The following is a 20,450-nucleotide window of genomic DNA, read 5'->3' as shown; positions in this document are numbered from 1 at the left end:
GAGTTGAATCGCTGCATGCGGGCCATTGCTGTGTGCTGCTGATGTTGCATTAGACAGCAATACAGCACCCCTATGTTTAGCCTTTAATGTGATCAAATTCTTAATAGAGGAGTTCAGACAGTTTTGCATTTCTTTGTGTGACAAATACATTTTTTTAAGCAACACGACTTTGCAACACTGTAAGACGCAGGAAGGTGTCACAGAACTTACCATGGTTTTTACTTAAGTTGCTGGAACTATTGTGTTGCAGGTTCCTGGAGCTCGAGAGCAGCGGCCAACGGAGTGAAGTACGCCTTCATTATCGCACCAAAGGGCAGCAGGATCACACGGAGGTGTTCCCTTACAGCCTGGCTGACGACCAGTGGCACAAGGTCTCTGTCGCCGTCAGCGCATCTCACGTCATACTACATGTGGACTGTAACAGGTAAGATCCTGGATTGAGAGTCTTCGCTTTTTAAAGGAAAAATACAGATTTAAATGTCGCTTGTGTATCAGCTTCAAACTTTGCATGTACTAATCTCATGCAACATACCGCGCAAGGACCTTCATTATCTGAATGACCTGATCTGCCATAATATAATTAATTCACATAAAATCTGTTTTCTGAGTTTCTGCAATGAGTTGCATTTGTAAGCCTCCAACTCACACGGCAATAGATACTGCTATGTTAAATCATGTAAAAATTATTGCAATGACTCCAGGCTTAGAGAGATACCGATTTTAAATTTGGGGAAAAAAGAGATTTCTCATACTGAATTAGCATGTGGTGCTTTAATTTAAATAGGACTTTAAATTACTTTAAACTAAGTGATCAAATCTATTCTGGATCATCTTTCAGGGTTTTTTTGTCTGTGTCTTTGCATGGAAAAATACAATGTGTAATATCTCTCCAAAAGCAGAAACTCACTGAAAGACAATAGTGAAACCAAAACCTGTTAGGTAACAATACGGCGCTTTAAACTATGGTTTGTGTTTTTAGGCCATGACATGCTGCGTTGTGTATGGACCGTGTTCACTTGCTGACTCTGGCATGCACGTATCGACATCGGCCATATGTCTCATGGGTCCGGCGCAGGTTGAACTCACCTTGAGGAAACCGGCGTTTTTACATGCCTCTGCTGCTCACTATGACATGGGAGTCACTGTTTGCGTGTGATGATCCTTCTTGGCACGATAAGAGAACAGACGGCAACGCCATGTGCATCCAAGAAAGCATGTGGCTATCTATACCCTGCATAGGGAAAGAGTTAACAGAAGGATTTAAAAGGGCAGGACCTGCAGTGTGGGTGGGGGGTGGGGGGGGGGGGGGGCATCTTTTCATCACATGAGCCAAACAGGTAGCATAACTGACTTTTTTGTGATTTTAGCCGTTGACCAATTTATGATCATGTTTTTTCAGGATCTATGAGCGGGTGGTGGAACCTCCCTACATGGACATACCCGAGGATACTTCCTTTTGGCTCGGACAGAGAAACGCTGCTCATGGCTTCTTCAAGGTTAATGCTGCAATAAAAACCTCTTTTCCAGAATATATGCATGCTGATGCCTCTCCTGATCTGTCATTACTAAGCCATAAATGATTCAGAATAGCACAAACAAGTAATTCATTTCAGCTGCGGCACCATCTTTTCACCCCGTACTCAGTCTTGGTTTATACTGTATCCTTTCCCTCTTTGTTTGGCTTGTTTGTTTTTATTTATTATAGCCGTTGGATTTAATTGCATGCATTTCTCAAGGCTTACCATTTTAATTTGAGGGCTGCTCTGCCTACCCTAGGAATTGACATTTTTTTGTCACTGTTTGTTCCCTGTGCCTTAGTCTGCAGCTAAGCCCAGTGCAATTATCTCAGCAACCCCCACCATGCTTATTTGGGAGAAATCATTAAATAGCCTCTGGACTATGCTCATTAAGCTTAGTCTATAGTATTGTTTTTCAGACAGAGAGACTTATATCGCCTCTTTCAGACTAGACCGCACTCCCAAATTTCCCACCTGGGGAGACTTGCTGGGGCAAAATGTCAGCTTACTAGCAATTTTAACTACTTTAATCAATCTGCTGGTGACTAGGTCTGTGTTTGATGGTGCGGTGATGGCTGTGTGTATGTGTACCTGTTAATGCTTTATACACTATGTCCTGGCATTTGAATTTCCTCTGTGTTAATTGGTTGATGAAAGAAGCTCTGGAGGTCACCCACTAATCTTGTCACACAGCAGCATCTTTCCTCGCCACTCTGTGAATCCTTGATTAGTTGCTGGGAAGACATCTCCTTTTTTTCTTTTTCTTTCGTCTTTTTTAAACACTACTTCATTAGGACACATGCACGCCCACACACATAGAGAAATGGTCAATATCTGTATGTGTTAGCTAAAAATGAGAAAATCATCATTAAGACTTTAGACAGAGCACATGCACTGTTGCTTCTTTACTCAAGAAGTTTGTTTGTTTGTTTTTTTACATTCAGACACTATAGATAACTAAATGTCTTATCTAGTAACTGAAGTTATTCAGTAGTTCACTTTTTTCTTGGCCTGGTAGGGTATCTAATTTTTGCAGATCAAAAACTGGATTAATTTTTTCTATGTGTTAATATTAAGTATTTTCTCACTGCCCATTAAAAAAATCCCTCTTTACTTTCTAAAATATTGTTGGGCACAGTTATTAAATAATAGCTCCCTTCTTTCACACAAACACAACAATATTTAACCACTAAAAATTTCCTATTCAGCGATGCAAGCAAATAACTGTAATTTGGCATCTTAGTTTAAACAAAACAATAATGTGCAAGTAATATGCAATACACATTATAACACAGTTTCTGTTTATGGTTTGTAGCAGTTGTATTTTGCAGAATTTATACTGTGCCGGTTATTTCAGATTTGATCGACACAGCTCCTATCTTCTGCCATTTCTGCACGTTACCGTGAAAAATCAGCAAATAATTTCCCCAGGATTTTACATTTATGGTTGGCAAATTGAAGTGGCGAGACAATTTAAAAAAACAATTTCTCCTAAGTTGCACTGTTCCACTTCTGTAAAGGTAATAAATGCACCCATGGAGTGAAATGGACCTGGTTACTATGGCAACAGAGTGTCTGAACACAGGTATGTGTTTGGGATTCGGACGTAGGACAATTTGGACTTGTGAAATGATTGAATCTCTATCTCCTGTTTATGCTTATCAGAGGAGATTGGAAAAAAAAAAATCCACGTTCCAGCTAAATTGGCCACATAATTAACCTCCTGTAGGTTTGCAGATATGAGATGATTGATCAGAGCGACAGTCTGGGACACATATTATCCAACAATCACCCAACAACCTGTCTGTCATACTTCACAGTGAAAAACACAATTCTACCTGTTTATTTTTGTGAGGATACATATGCTTGGGTCCCACATTATCTCAAACATTAATTAGTTAGACAACTTAGAGAAATATTACCACCCTACCCACACTCCCAACTCTCAAAGTCCTCATGTATTTACTACACCTGCTTGATGTTTCTTCTATATTTTTCTTCTTTTTAGCATGAGGTGTTACTCCCTATGATCAAAAGGTTGTTATGTCTGTGTATGTAGGGAGTGATGCAGGACGTGGAGATCCTGGTGATGCCACAGGGTTACATCTCACAGTGTCCAGACCTTAACAGAAGTGAGTGCAGTAATCCCATTACTGTTGATTCTGAATAACCCTCAAACTTAGTTTACACCGATTTTAACTTATTTACCTGCAATCCCACTTTTAGATCACAGTATAGATAAAACGTACATTTTGTATTTATTTGATATTATTATTTATTATTAGTAGTATTTTTAAATCCTGAGTAGCGCTAAGGCGTTTAACAGTTGTGGGGTGTTTTGCAGTTAGTCAATCAGCAAAAAGTGGGTTTTCTTGTGTGATCGTTATCCTCATTGTTGCCACGATTTTGATGATGGTTCAGTTTTATTCAGTTTTGCGAGGACAAAGAAACCAGCTGTTTATATCAGTGCAAAAAGCTGTGAAATTTTATCTGAGAAAATATGCTAGATGAAATAAACTGTATCAGGCATATTTCAGAAATCGGTTTCACATTACTTTTAAGTGGCAATCTGTGAGACTATTTGATTTAGAAATGTTCTGATGCAATGTTTTTTTCCCCATTCAATCACTGGTTGTACAGTGAAATGTTTTATTGTGCGCTATGATGATGTGTTTTCACTAGGAACCTTTTTTATATTCCAGGTGGCTGTTTTACCTATCTCATTATTAGAGTTTCTGCAGACAAAAACTATTTTTGCAGAGAGTGAAAACCACACACCCACACCTCATGCTTTAAAATGATTTTTCACATGGATTATATGTTCCTGTCCCTCAAAAAGTTTGCTTAATGCGTTTTCCAGTAAATTACACCCTTTTACAAAGAGGACATTTTTTTGTAATATAAAATAACAAGTGAAATTTCCTCCTTCAAAGAAAAAAACATTAGCAAGTATTATTAATGTTATTATTAATTATTAACTATTACTGTTAAACTACTGAACTGTTTCTACTATTAAACGTGTTTAAAAACTGTTATATGGTTAGACAGGTTTTTATCTGCTATAGTTATGATGCAGTTAACATAGATTTTTAGAAATGATGACCACGTTATTGCACGTACCTAAGTTACTTTTGTATTGTTCCTTGTATGTCAGCATGTCCAACCTGCAATGATTTCCATGGACTAGTGCAGAAAATCATGGAGCTACAGGATATACTTGCAAAAACATCCAGCAAGGTAATGTAATGTGTATGTTATTTGTGCTGATTTGACATTTAATCCAAAACAGAGAGAGGAACGGTAATTGCTCCTTTGAATTAAATGAGTAAAATATATCCCCTTGTCAGTACGGTTCTGTTATTAACATTCACTGCAACAGGCATTCAGAGCCGTATTAACATTTGGCTCTGCCTATTAATGAACTCTTTTCTCTTCTGATGGAGAGACTGAGAGTGTATGAGGTGTTAATAGTATGAGTTTTGTGATGCTACTGGTTTGCTTTTGAAGCTCCTTTTTTCATGTGAATATAGACATAGAATGAGGCTGACTCATGTCTTCTTTTCTACTTGGTTTTTGTCTTTCGGGTGTGTTTGGGGGGGGGGGGGGGGGGGTGTTGGTGGTGCAGCTGTCCAGGGCGGAGGAGAAGATGAATGGGCTGGATGGCTGCTATTGTGAGAGAACCTGCAGCGTCAAGGGGGTCGTCTACAGGGAGGATGAAAGCTGGACAGATGGCTGCAGGAATTGCACATGCACGGTGGGGCTTCTCACAAGGGTGCTCGACTGCTTCTGCGTGCATGCTAGTGTGTGTGTGTCTGACCATTAAAAAGAAAGGGGAGGGGACATTCGGTTTTGTGATTGTGTGCATTTGAACATACTGGGTCTGAAATTATGTACTTGTCTCGCTGTGTGTGATTATATGTTTGCAGGCATGTGAACGAGATATGAATGTGTGCGGGCATTTGTATGAATGGGATATGCATTTGTGTCTGACAACATGCATTTTTAATCATGCATTGTTGTATTTATTGTATCGTGTGCATGCCTCAGTTGATGTGCGACTGTGTGTGCAAGCGTCTGTGTGTAGACATACATTCTCTGCTCTTATTGTAAGCTGCCTTTTTGTCTTGAACCCCTGTTGATCAAGTGTGTGAAGATAGGGCTTTGGGTGAGGTAGAGGTGCAAAGTGCAGGGGCACCGTTGTTGACAGCTTGTAGTATCATTATTTTCATGCACTAGCTTGAGGGTTGCCCTAGTTACCCAAGAAAAGATACTGTATTAAAAACCTCCACAGTACTCAGGATTAGACGCATCAACAGCAGTGCTTAATAATACGCTATTCTCTCAAGGGTCTACTTTGTGCTGCACAAAGTGTGAATAATTGCCAAAAGAAGAATTATAAGCGGCTGGAGATCTTGTGCTTGTACTACATCGACAAACAGATTTCACTGGCTTTCAGTCTACTCAGCTTCGGAACATGAAACTCATTCACTGCTACTGAACTGCTCCAACCAGCCAATGAGATGACTTTGCGCACCACTGCCCAACATGCAAAAGATAGGAAATCACATATCTCTCAGTGCACCGCACCTAATTGCACTTGACAGATGATAATTATCATCAGGGGATTTGTTCTACCCACTCATCCAATGAAATCGCTTCATTCGTCGGGATAGATGTTTTGCCACTCCTGGGCTGCAATTAAGGCATTAAATGGGATATGTTCTTACCTTATGTGTGGTAATTAGCTGTGACCTTTAAAATTCAAAGGTCATGCATTAAGATGTTCTCAATTATGTGGATCAGGTTCATAAATGTTGCTGTCACAGAGCTTTCATCCGTGGAAACTATGTTAATTACAGTAACAGCCGGAGAAAAGGAGATAGTATTGAAATATGTTAGATATGCAGATTACTGTAGAAATCTTCAGTTTAGTGGATTCGCAGCACAGTATTCATAGTCCTCGGCTTGGCCAGAACCCTCTGAATATTTAGAAGATGCAACATAGGATTTGGGGGGTTGAGTAAGCTGCAAACATCTGTGCATCCTGTGATTTATAATGTATTTATAATGGCATAATTACAGTCTAAAATGCATTAATTTCAATAGCAGCCTTGCATGCGTTTAGCCTATGCCAATTATACAAATGGGGTGAACAATATAATAGAAACATCAACATAATGTAGTAGTTCATCATTACCAAAAAATCAACAAATACTAGCTTCATAAAAATATAATTTATTGATGGACCACTGTGTTTAGCTTCAATTGTATGTTGGACAGTAAGGATTTAAAAATGGCTGACAGAAATTCCAATGTATGTTTGAAGTCCAGAAACAATGTTATTAGCCAATATCAGCCTTTGATATTAGCTGTTTCATCATCATTTATAAAAGCCAGTACATAAATTAAAAAGGAAGAGATGTGAGAAACACCCTTCAACTATTTTATGAGTGTCGACACTGCATAGATTGCCCACCAGAGGGCGCTCTGTAACTTTCCTGCAGTACCCCACCAATTACCACCAAACAGTACTGCCAGGAGTTCTCGAGTATTCCAAGTAAAGATTATATTTAATTAGCATTGTTATATTATGTTAATGAGGACAATTATTGGGGAAATCTATTTGCGTTTGAAAGAAAAAACAATATTGGCCGACATATCAGATTTTTAAATCACCAAATATCATTGTGGGTATCGGTAAAACCCGATATTAGTTGTTTTTCAGTTTTTCCAGTCTTATTTTTTAATGTTAAATCCTAATTATTATATATCTTGTTCAAAATGTAGTATTTGCCCAATTTAGGCGATTATTTCCAAAAAAGAAAATCAATATAAATATAGTCAGATTTTTAGAATTGTTGATACTGAAGTAATATGTATCAGTTCAAGCACCAAACGCCCAGTGTCACTTGAGTTCTACTAGTCACTCTTTAAACTAAGTGTTGTGTTTCTCTCTACCAGAATGGCACGGTGCAATGTGAGGCCATCTCCTGCCCTCCCCCTCAGTGCCCGGCGGGCACAGCGCCTGCCTACGTAAAGGGTGCCTGCTGCAAGGAGTGCCAGCGTGAGTGAAGTACCCTTAACCTCAGCACCCTCCTACACTCATACAATCATAGACACAATTGCGCACAAACGCGCACACATAACAGCAAAACAACCTCCATCACCAGATTTAGAGCACATATAACGCCTCCACAAGGGCTGCCTGACAATTGACCAGGGCTCTGCTGTGTTGCTAAGCTACCTCCTAACATGTCTCTTGAGATGAGTCCATCCTTTTTGCATGTACATGGACCAATCAATTATTCACTAGCTGGCTTTCAAAACACAGATGGCCACCAGTCACACAGACATGAGCCAGTAAATCTGGGATCGCTGCATGTGATGTAAACTAGTTCCTATTTATGGCATGGCATGTTGAGGCTGTGAGAAAAGTGAAGAGGAAGGGAATGTGAAGGGTCTAAAACGATGCTCATAATCACACTGGCAATAGTGTCTCCATAAATGTCCATTTATTAACTTTTGAACACTGATATGTTCTAGCTGGATAAATAATTCCATTTCATCACATTGCTACATAGAGGGTCTGTTTTTTTTTCTTTTTTCCGAAAGACTTTGAGCTAAGCAATGAACTCTTATTAGCCTCTTCACCGCAGCACTCTGCATCTCATATTCTCTCAATTCCCCTCTCAATAAAAATGGATTTCAGTGGGTATTATCGTATTATCTTTTTTTTTTTACATTCTGCTGATAGTATCCCAAATGAAACTTTAACAGATGTGATATATTTTCTTTTGAGAGGCAAAAAGAACTGCCCGCCAACTTATAGAACACAATCTAGCACATGCATTAAGCAAAGGAATTTATTACCGTACGTCTGAGTGTTTTCAATAACTGGTGTTCTCACCTGAGATGTGTTGAAGGTTACACACCATATGAGCGATAGAAAAATGTACCAGACTTTGTGCGTGTGTATAGTATTTCTTAGCAGATTTGACTCCACGTCTTGTGCAGGCTGACTTCATTTGAGAGCTTCTTCATCACAAGCACCCACGCACTTCTGCCATCCCTCTTCCTGCTTTGCTTGTAAGCGAATGACACAGTGAAAATGCTGCAAAAGCAAATAATAGACAAGATTTACTCTCTATCAGGAAGAGACAATTAGTCTGGGATGCTAATCATCTCGTGTCAGCATCTTTTTCCACGGAACCATAGGCCTAGGCCGATACGCAGGGGCTTTAAGCGGGACTGTAAATCTGCTGCCGTGTTACCCAAATACAAACACGTAGCAAGTAATGCCCTTAAACTCAATATCCCTATTCTCCCTTGTGTCAATGAGGTAGACAAACACACAGCTAATTACATGTGCTCTCGCTTTGGAGAGAAGTGTACCGCAAGTTTCCTTGCTACAAAGACATGATTTGCTCTCCAAATTAAAGGCTTATCTCACAGCGCCGGGTCTGTCAAGTAGAGCGCCAAATGGCTGTTTCAGAAGTCCTTCGCTTTTATGATACGCTGCTTTGTGATAGGGCCTGACCTCCAGTGTCAATCATTTCTCCCCCTTGTATCAGACTAGATCTGTCTGACCCCAACTGCTCATCAAACACACGCTTTCTGCCCATGTGATTATTACCTCCACCACCCCAAGAACCCCCAGTTACATGAAATAGCTTCTCCTCAGTGCCTCACTCAGGAGTGCTTTCTCCCTCTGCATATTAATTATGCCATCACTTCTTCTGTTGTTACTTAATTGAGTTTGACACGCTTGATTTGGTTCAACTGTATTCACCTGAGGGCTTTAAAAAAAAGGCCTCACAAAAAAAGTGTAAATAATAAGGACAGAGTGTGTGATGCACGTTAAACAGCACTGTTAAATAACTCTTGACATCTAACTAGTGTTTGCGGTCACAGCTGAGCGGAGACGCACAGATTTGGGTTCAGCAGTTACAAAAAGAGAACAGTATGAGTCAAATCTTTTTCAGATGAAACAAGAAAAAACCTCACAATCTGAACAAGAGCCTCTATTCTTTACAAACAACAGCAATTCAGATCAACTTCCTGTTAGATCCACATCATCTACGAATTTCAAGAAAGGTCCCCTAAACAATTTCTAACACTCCTTACTTTCCCTTTAACTTATTATTTCAAATGGAAGCTCTCACATCATTTGTCTTTTTTAGTTTGTAACATTTGGTCATTTTCTAAAACAATGCTGTTAGCTTTGTGGCATTTAAAAAACAAGGGTCATAATGTTTGCTTCCTTTTTTTGAAGTAATTTTGTTTGTCTGGATATAAACCAAGTAGAAATGAGCTCAGGGCTTGTGCAATTTCTGTTTGAGATAATTTTCTTACATGTCACTCTGACCTCTTTTCAAAATATTTGAATCTTTCTGCTCTGCCAGCCTGGAGAAAAATAGTGTCTCTTTAGAAGAAGAAAGAAAGTGTACTTTATTGGTCCCCGTGGGGAAAATCCCTCTCTGCATTTAACCCATTCACTCAGTGAAGCAGTGGGCAGCCATTGGGCGCCCGGGGAGCAGTGTGTGGGGACGGTACCTTGCTCAGGGGTACCTCAGGGTAGCTGTTCAGGGGAATCGAACCCCCGACCTTCCGATCATGGGGCCGCCACTCTACCTACTGAGCTATCCCTGCCCCTTTTTTTTTTTTTTTTTTTTTTTTTTTTTTTTTTTTTTTTTTAGCAGCAATTTGATTTTTAAAATTTTTTTTTAAAATTTTTTTTTTTTATCAACTGTGTATTTAGCTTACGGGCGTGGTGCATTTTTTTTTTAAATTATATTGATTTAACTTGGTGGGAGTTACACATGCTTGCATTGACCAGTTCTTAGTGTATTCACCACCTGCAACACATGCCAATTTCCTCTGCTTAGTTTTCAGCAACCGAATTGTTGTTCCTTGCATGTAGCTTAAACTGTGAGCTCTCTCATGATAGGATGTAAGCAGATTATAAAATTCTGATGAGCCTTTTTTTAAAGAGCCTTTTGTCCTCATTATTTCAGCCGCTGGTTGTGAGGTCTAGTAAATTAGTTATGATGATGCGATTTTACAATTCAGATTAAATTTGTATCGGAATTCTTCAGAGAACATGCAGATCCCAAATCTTTTCAAGCCGTATAAGAAGCTCCAAACCAGAATGAAGCATCTGTTCTTCCTGGGGTGAAAAAGTGGTTACCCCTAATTTGGGTGATATTGTGACAGATTGTTTGGCTCTTTTAATTATTTCATCAGAGTATAGCATCAGGTCAGTTAAACCTCTGGGATATTAAACTGGCTAGTTAAGTAGCAGTAGGGTGTGTGTGTGTGTGTGTGGGGGGGGGGGGGGGGGGGGTTATTAATTAGTTTCAGCTGCTTTGGTGTTAATGAAATTAATAAGAGGTGCACCAGAGGTACAACAATTAGACAACTTACAAAACAGGAATGGGTTTACTGTTAGCTGCCACTCTGTTGCTTTTGCTAGTTTTTGCAGTTCTGGATCCTACAAATTCAATTACACATTAATACGTGCCATTGCCAGAAGGTTTGCTGTGTCTCCCGGCAGAGTTACAAGAGCATGGAGTAGATTTCAGGGGATGGGTAGTTACTCGAGGAGAGCTGGACAGGGCCGTAAAAGATCCTTAAACCATTAGCTGGACTGGTATCTGCAGGAACAGGATGAGCACCGCCAGAGCTACAAAATGAGCTCCAGCAGCACACTGTGTGAATGTCTCTGACCAAACAATCAGAAACTGACTTCATGAGTGTGGCCTGAGTGCCCAACGTCCACTAGCGGGCCCTGTGCTTGCTGCTTGGCATGATGGAGTCTAATTGGCATTTGACATAGAATATCAGAATTTGCAGGTCCACTACTGGCGCTCAGTGCTTTTCACAGATGAACACGTGCCAGAAATGAAACGTTCTGGAGAAGCCATGGAGAACATTATGCTCCCTGTAATACGGTTCAGCATGACTGGTTTCCTGGTGGGTCCATAATGATCTGGGGAGGCATATCCATGGAGGTATGCACAGACCTTTGCTAGGCAGGCTGACCACCATTAGTATCAGCACAACATCCTTGGACCAATGTCAGACGTTCCTGGTGCACAACAATACCCGGCCTCATGTGCTGAGGATATGCAGGGAGTTCCTGGAGGATGAACATTGTCAGACATAGAAGACACACATGCACTTAGGGGCCACACGAATCACTCAATACTATTCTGAGTTATTCTGGGTTGAAAGCCTGCTGCATCATTTTTTCAATTTGATTTTCGGAGTATCTTTGAATTCAGCCCTCTGTTTGTTGATGATTTTCATTTCCATCAAGTGACGTGGCATCCTGTCCTTCCAAACACATTACCCAGTCCATATGACTCATGTATACAGCATGATTTTTTTCGTATTGAGTGTTGCTTTCAGTGTGTCCCTTTATTTATTTATTTTTTATCAGTGTATATATGAAGAGACAGTTTTGATCATTAGGTTCGATCTAAGGTTTTACCGATGAATTAATTTGAAAAGAAAGAACAATAAAGAAAATTCAAATAGAAAGTCATTATTTTCCAATTAATGAGGTTATGAATTCAAAATGAATTATGGCCATCTTGTTTTTCTTTGCATCTGATTGGTAGCTGAAGACATTATTAACTTATTAAGGGCCAATCTGAGAAACCAGAAGGCTTTTGTGCTGGCTTAACCTATGGATAATATTTTTTTGAAGGGACCATGTCCAGTGGATATCCAGGCAAAGACTGTGTTATTATGTGGTCCTTCTTTACAAATGCAGATACATTTTTAAAAAGCTAATAAAAATTGTTTTTGTTTTAACTACAATAGATTACAATAACACCATATAAGAAAGTGCCGTCCCTGCTTTGCTCTCTGTGGAGATCATTGATCTGCATGTAGCATGAGCCTAGCTGCTCTACCTTATCAATAGAATCTGAATACTTATATGCAAAAAAATAAAAAAAATAAATAATGAAAATGTATTCAACAGCTGTTCAAACTCAAGCATCATAAGTACTGAGCTGTTATCTGTTTGGAAATGAAAGGTGTCATTGTTCGCATCCTTCCATCTCCAAACCCGGCAACTGCAAGCGCTTTGTTGCATTCTTCATTTGTATTTTTTTACTCACATGTAATTCTACGGCTTTCACACAGTTCAGCTAACATTTCTGCTACTCTTTGGTGATCATTAAATATTGTCTAAATGTCTTACACCAGCACATTTTTTGGACCTGCATTAATTAATTAAAAATAGGTCACAGCCATTTAAAAAAGGGAGATGTAGGGTTATTATCCTGTGCAGATGATAAACCAACGCAGATTTTAAAAAGCACAGTGTTTTTATGTGCATATTTGTTTAATATTTGTTTATTGTGCCATTTATTTATTTAATTATTTATTTGTGTGCATTTATGTGTCTGCTAACAGCTGTGTGCTTATTTGGTGGAAGAGAACTGGTGGAAGGAGATCAGAAAGCTGTACGTGACTCTGCTGGCAGGTGCCTGCTGTTTGAATGCAGGGTAAGTCATATCAGCACACACACACAAAGGCACGCACGCAAGCAAACACACACACACACACACACACACACACACACACACACGCAACCACTTTCATTTAGAAGGCTCTTTAGAACGTCTTTTAGAAAGAGACCCCACATTACCTCATGGACCTAAACACTTCAAGTCTCCTAATTTCCATATTGCTCTGCATGACAGCTTACTAAATACTTACGCTGTGTGACCCACTGTGGCAGGATACAATACCCCATCTTGTGAGTTTGTCCGCTTTAGCTCAATGTCATTGATCTGTCTTGTCGCTGTCCTACAAAAAAAAAAGAAAAAAAAGAAAAGAAGACTGAATCCCACTACTCAATTTTACATTTGGAGGCCAAAATGTAAAAAAGAGGTGTACCTGTCAGTCAGAGAATGCCACATCTATTCTTCAGTACCAATCATCAGATACCACAGTGGTCCCAAATTAGATTCATTCCCCAATTATTCAAAGTATTTGCTTTTGTCTGCCTGGTGCACCAGATGGGTGGGTTGCTCACTTTTGGGAGTAATTCGCTTGATGACATTATTCCAGGCAGGCCCAATCAATCACAGAAAAATGATTTGAAGTTTTTAATCACCCAGCTCTATCATATCATCCAGCTCCTCCATGAATTCTGCAAACCTCCATTAGAATCTGCAGTTTCAGACAGCTGCCTGGCTTGCTTGCCCACACCTGGCCCATCTGTAGTCCCAGTTAACTGACTGGCAGTCACAGGCAGATCAAAGAAGTGCTGTCAGTCAGCCCACTGCTGCAGACTTCTGCAGGCTTCCCCTGACAGCTGCTTGTCACGTCTCTGATCTTCTGTCTGCCTGCTGGCTGCGAGGGAGGTGGGTTGGGTTGGGGGTGCAAGTTTTGGGTGGTGGGTGCCCAGAAGTAGATGGCAAGGCTTGTTTGGAAAGTTGTTTGGGGACTTTTGGGGGAAGACTTTTGGGGACTTTTCGGCTCACGCACTTTACCTGTGCATGGCATATTGTGCATGGCATATTATAAGGACGCCTTTTTAACCTCCTGATTTAAGGTTATCCTTAGGAAAACATTTGTCCACTAGGAATTAACAGAGGAGGTCTGTTGTTTTTGTCGAACTATCTGTGGCAATCTGGAATCTAAAAGGGCATCAGCTGGAGGTACAAGGATGAGATCATCACATTGGCCTGCCAAAGGCATGCAGGGAAACAGAACCTCATAATCAGGTTTTACACTCTGACTAAACGCACATGCAGGGATAATCTAGAAGATTGATTCACTGTTAGTGTAATAAAGATGCATCATAAATCCTGATGTAAATTGCTGAGGATAACAAGAGAAGAAGAGCGTGCTTTCCCCTTCTTCTTTCCCTTTCCACAGGTAGTTTTTTTGGGGTGAAAAAATGTGATTGACCAATGAGTAATTGGCTTATAATGAACACAGCGGGAGCAGGGAGAGTGGGGCCATGAAAGAGGAAACACAATGGATGAATAATTACCTATATAATTACCTCTGGGCCCTTAGGAAATGAAGGGGGCAGAGTTCACCTAAGAAGTTGCTGACAAGGATTTTGCCTCCTCTCTTCACAGGACAGGACCATGCATCGAGTGGTCCCCAGTGAGCCTTGTCCCGAACTCAACTGTCCGGAGTCGGAGCAGATTGCTTTGAGTGGCAGATGCTGTAAAGTCTGCAGAGGTATTGAAGAAGCATGATCTTATGCTTCAGAAAACATGCAAGAATTCAGACCTGTTAATGCACGAAACCTCCACACCTTTGGAGCATGTTTATATGCTAACTGTTTGATTTTGACATTTGATTTCAGGTCATTCAGCATGCCATTTACACTTTTTTTTTTCAAATGAATTCTCCCTACAAGGTGGTTGGGTAGTTTTTCTGTTCTTTTCTGTAAGAAAGATCTCCTTTATTTTAAAATAAATTGCAGCAGTTAAAAAGTGCATGTGAAAATTGAATTGAAAGTTGTAAAATAATAAGTATGGTCTTTAAATTTTTACCTACTCATTCATAGTGCAGCGTAGTTTTCTGTGAAGTCAGATGTAGAGAGCATATTTGAGTGTATTGCCCTCATATACTAGTAAAAACACCACAGTTAAGATACTGTGGAGGGAAAAAAAAAGGTGTGGAGCTATGATATAACCTTTCGACTGCCTCTGTATGCCTCTGTCACTCCTCTCCTTTTCTATCCTCTGAGTCTCACCCTTTTCCTCCCTGCCTCCCGCAGGTCATGACTTCTGCTCAGAGGGCAACGGCTGCATGGAGAACTCTGACTGTGTGAACCTGGAGGCAGGAGACTGCTGTGTTTGTAAGGATGGCTTCCGCCCACTGCGAGATGATAATGCCTACTGTGAAGGTATAGTGTGGTTCTGAATAACAATCTCTGTGTTAAAGTTTAGCAACTAGCTGCTCCCAAAAGCAGTGCCCAGACAAAGGCGAAGGTTTTATAGATTTATTGAAAAGCAGAGAACTTGAGTGGGAGAGGGTTTAGAGACAGAGGAGTGAAGAAAGGGTGGTCGGGGTTAGCAGTGTATGTCGGGTGAAAAGCATGATGAGGAGCTAAGTACACAGTAGACTGTCAAATTAAGAATAATGTGCAGAATGGAAAGTTAACATTGGCAACAGAAAGAACAGGAGAAACTGGACCTGAAGTAATGGAGCAGCTAACTCTGGAGGTGATGGTGGGATCTGGCAGGGACTGAGAGGAGAGACAGTTTGATATACGTGGTGAGACAATATTATGTTGTGGTGCCAACCACAGGGGTTTAAGGCTGGAGAGGAATAGCTGTGCACACAGATATGTGTACACGACAGGACCAACAGACTAACAAGAGACAGAAAAGTCTTGGGACAAAGCGCTTTAGAGATGACATTTGCAGCGAGGTGGAAAATGAGGACGTGCTGATCAAAGGATATACTGGATATAAGTCTCTTTATTCTCTCTTACTTTTCTTATTTTTGATGTATTCATTCACTTGTTCAGTGTTCCAAAAGTAATACAGCATTTTTATAATGTTTTATATGAATCATTTTCCTTCCTTTAGACATGCCAACATAATAATAGCCAAGATTTTTCTTTTACTTCTGCAGAGGTCATCTTACAGTCAGTGTGACAGCTTATTTTCCAGCTTCCAAAAGAGTGTTTATGCTTTTCAGTCTGGAGAATTATAAAACGAACTGTACAAAATTTGCCTCAGGCCTTTGGTAGATAATCCAGCACAAAGAATCCAAAACATTAGGTCACTGTTTCTAAATGTTTATAGTTTTTATTTTACGAAGCAGCAGGTTATTTGTTTCCTAGTTTGACTAAATCTCATTCAAAAGGTTACCCCCCACTCTGTACCCAAAAATGTTTGGAAGCTGTAAATAAAAAGAGAATGCAGCTATTTCTGTAAATCATTAAAACCATAAATACTTGTCGAATGTAAAATTGTTTTGATGCTGACAACATGTGTCAGACTGAGAGAACAAAAGACTAAAAAGATGAAGAAGGCTTCAGCACTGTGAACGACTAATAGGGAAAATAGGTGAACATAGATTAACTTAAAAATAATGTACCTCAGTCTTAAAATAAGATAATTTGGGTTTTTCATCCTCAGGTTGCATGATGTCATTAAAGGATTCAGGGAATCTGGAGAAAGTGCTGTACAGGGGACAAGTAGAAACCAGCTCTAAATGGCCATAATCTTTGTGCCCTCAGGTAGCACCGCATTAAAAACAGACTGATTCTCTAGCTGAAGTTACTGCACTGCCTTCGGGAGCAAAAAAACATTGCCATCAAACAGCTACAGCAAATAGTTGCTTGCAAAATCAAAATCATGGACTCTGCGTGCGTTTTGATGCATAAATGGCAGAGAAACCATTCTGTACAGTATTGATGATAGTGTGAGGTCCATAAATATGAGTAACTTCCCATTGATGCAAATGATAAGGCCGGTTTTGGAGCAACATACTGTATGTCGCCATCAAGATGATGTCTTATTCAAGGACAGCTTTGCTAAACCACATCCTGCATTTCTTTAAACTTTTTGGCCTTGTAATCAAACACTCTTTGAAAATCTTCAGCTTGTTATGAAAAATAGAAAAGAATTAATGGTTCTCATCCTAAAACTCCAATTTTGTTATTTAATGTGTGATGTTTCAAGCACACCTGCTCTTCATCAGACTGTGAAACACAGGGCAGCGGCATCTTATCGCCTGTGACAGGTCACATGATTGACCGTGATTGATAGCAATAACATCTCATCAGAACCGAATCGTGCCTTGTATAGGACAAACAGTTGATAAATAATCTACAGGTCATGCATATTGTAACTCAGATAAAGGTGCCTCAGCAGACAAAAGCACATTATGAAAAAACAAAAACTACAAATTAGGCCCCGAAACCCAGCAGAGTTAAATAATTTGCAAATGACTGCATTCTATTTAAATGTTATACTTTGCTGGTTTTATGCTTAGTTGGTTAAAGTGTCTGTCTTGTAAACAGGAGATCCTGGGTTCAAATCCCAGCAGTGCCTGATTCGTAGTGTTTGTTGTCATTGTTAACAGAAGGTAGATTTCCACAATTTCATGTACAATGACAATAAAGGGCTCTTCTATTCTATTCTGTTCTTTTCTCTCACACAGCCTGGCTTTCATCAGAGTCAGCTTTTTATATTTTTTACCTAAAAAATGGAAACACATGGGAGCATTTTCAAAATATTTTCCCATAAACCCCTTAGTTGAATTCATGGTCTTTTTTTTCACATAATCCTGTTGTGATGGGAAATGTAATCCTCTCATTATCTGTGTCCACATCAACAATAACTGCTTTTCATAATACAATTCGAGACCCTTGTGTTTGTCTTCTTAGTCAGTAGATTAATTTCTGATATAAAAACAAGCTCAGAGTTTGTATGCGTGCATATGTTATTGGTCTCTCTGTTGGCCATCAGATCGCTCATCACTGAGGTCATGTATTACTAAATGCCTGCAAAGGTTCACAAGTCTGCTGCCTTTCTGCGCTTTTAAGTCAAACACAATGGGATTAATTATATCAGCGCTCTTCCTTTACACAAAGAGACACTGTTTTCCTTTATTGCCTTTTGAACGCCCCACACTTTTAAATTGCCCGACTGAAAAACACTGTCTCCACCTCATTGAGCAGGTCATTTTATGTTGATGGGGAAGCTATGAAAAACCTGCTCACAGAGTTCAAACGTTCACCCTAGAAATTGATGGCGCTTCAGATGAATTTCTCATCTGCCATCTTGGTGGAATCTTACCAGATGCGTCATTAAAAAATGATAACTTTATCATCTCCAATGCTATCCTGTACTAAAAAATGTAGCAAACATCATGTAATAACTGCTACCCCTGTGTATCTCTGGCGTTAATGAGCAAACAGGGTATCAAAGTTATTTAGATTCATCTGCTTTTGACCCCGACAGCTGCCCTGTCAATATTCAGCCTTCTTGGTCTTTCTTTTTTTTATTGTGTCTGTGCAGTTTTAGACCCTCAGTCCGTGAGTTCATGCCTACAGTCATCGCTCTCTCTCTAATGTAATCAAGATGTGGCTCAAGTGTCACATAAGAAGACAGGCTTCTTATTTTATTTTTTTTTAAATTGTAACAAGGGTGTAAAATGATTGAGTAGTAGTACTTCACAGCTTCAGTGGATCGCACATTAATTTAGTGATATGAGCAGTTGTCCAGGTAATTAGTCAGAGGGAATCTGCATAATTACAGATACTATCTGACTTAAGTTAATGAGGAGTAATGCTGTGGGTTGCAGGTTGTAATCAAATAGTAAATGCAACCCTCATCCACCATAGCAGTGTATCTCCATGATGTCCTTGAAAACAACATTCAGACAATGGTGGACAATAACGAACATTAACGGCAGCGCCGTTGCTGAGCTGGAACCAGTGTCACAAAAGGTAAGTGTAAACAAATGTGCAACAGGAATAATTTAGCACAGTGCTAAATAATTTGTTTTCTTAAACATTATTGCTGTTGTGTGTTTGTTTACACCTGCCCAGTAATAAATCCCACAGTGGTGGAGGTACTTGCTACTTACTAAACATTAGTTATAGAATATGAAACATTGTACAGCTTCTCAACAGGAGAAAGGAATTTAAAATGCTATACCTAAACCATTACCTTGAAAATATTGCTTATATTGTAGGCAGTACATCAGGAAGATTGTGAGTATGAGTCAGACTGAAGCAAAGGATTTTGTATAATAACAAGAAGACTGAATTTAAACTTTCTGTTGAATTAGTTACATTAAACTTATCTAAACCCCTGTTTTGAAGGCTCGTGTTGAGCTTTTTGGTTGCCTTCATATTTGTATTTTTTAAGTAGACGTTCAAAGTGAGCATCAAGCAAAAATTTAATTATATGCAACATTCACTGACTGGAAGAAATTAGTTTAACATTTAAACCTATTTTCTGCACATTCCAGCACATAAAATAAAATATTTTTTTGTGTTTACACTCAGTCTTTCAAATAAATGCAAGTAAAACACAACAGAAAATAAATAAAATCAAAGACTAGTGGTCCTGTTGCTCTATTTTCACCTGTATAGCAGGAGTGACGTAGGCGGAGGTTTACCCTGGTGCAGGTGTGCCGCAGCGGTCAGTGGAACAATCCGCGAGTTTCTCTGTGAATTTCACATTACGTGGTAGCGCACTCGGTGCTTGCTCGGAAGTTAAGGGGTTTTCTTCCCACTCAGTGAACAGCGGACACTAATGTTTTTGTCACTTTTTATGGAATCAAACTCAAAGTAAGGTCAGTTCTTCCACGCTTTAAACGCTGCACGCTCATACTCTCTCCCGCACTCGATATATTATCCATTGTTGATCTGCACACAGCTGTTGCCACGAACGTCGCACTCGCTTACGTCACTGTCATGAGACATTCTCGCAAGAAAATCACGGTTTTAGTAACGCAGTAACGCAACGTGCTTACGGGAAAGTAACAGTAATCTAATTACCGTTTTTGCAATAGTAATCCCTTACTTTACTCGTTACTCGAAAAAGTAATCAGATTACAGTAACGCGTTACTGCCCATCTCTGTTGTCCACACAAGAAGTATGTGAAGTAACAATATTATAAAAGCAGGAAAACTCTTGCAAGCATACAGAGGTGTTAGTGTTATAGGCATAAAATATCTGCGCTGACCATCTTAAGACTTTGAATTGATGGAAACTGAGCTTTCTTTTAGGTCCATGAATGGGTTTCACCTCTCATCCGAGGGACTTCTTCAGTTCTAAGAAGTCCCTCAGATCATGTGACCCTTACGACTCGCATGATAATAGGGTGGGTCAACCGCTCTCAGGGCCACCTCAAGTGACAACCCCCCACTGGAGGTTAAATACCTGCTATTCCCCATCAGCTTTTAGAACTGAAGAACCCTCA

The 20,450-nt window shown here is 39.7% G+C and overlaps 1 protein-coding gene across 1 annotated transcript in view; it reads left to right on the top strand.

Moving 5' to 3' along the window:
• Positions 1-20,450, top strand: part of nell2a (neural EGFL like 2a) — an 87,235-nt gene that overhangs the window by 12,888 nt on the left and 53,897 nt on the right. The window contains exons 4-12 of the mRNA XM_085462335.1: positions 251-424; positions 1,400-1,496; positions 3,577-3,649; positions 4,672-4,754; positions 5,143-5,271; positions 7,479-7,581; positions 12,945-13,036; positions 14,627-14,732; positions 15,277-15,405. Coding sequence (XP_085318461.1) covers positions 251-424; positions 1,400-1,496; positions 3,577-3,649; positions 4,672-4,754; positions 5,143-5,271; positions 7,479-7,581; positions 12,945-13,036; positions 14,627-14,732; positions 15,277-15,405 — 986 coding nt within the window. The remainder of the gene's footprint in view (positions 1-250; positions 425-1,399; positions 1,497-3,576; positions 3,650-4,671; positions 4,755-5,142; positions 5,272-7,478; positions 7,582-12,944; positions 13,037-14,626; positions 14,733-15,276; positions 15,406-20,450) is intronic.

Source organism: Copadichromis virginalis, linkage group LG7 (assembly GCF_057382275.1).
Source record: "Copadichromis virginalis isolate Kocher_CV1m ecotype Utaka linkage group LG7, C_Virginalis_male_GT1.1, whole genome shotgun sequence".
Classification (NCBI taxonomy): domain Eukaryota; kingdom Metazoa; phylum Chordata; class Actinopteri; order Cichliformes; family Cichlidae; genus Copadichromis; species Copadichromis virginalis.
The sequence above is the reverse complement of the archived record's forward strand: the minus strand, read 5'-3'. Positions and strand labels throughout refer to the sequence as shown.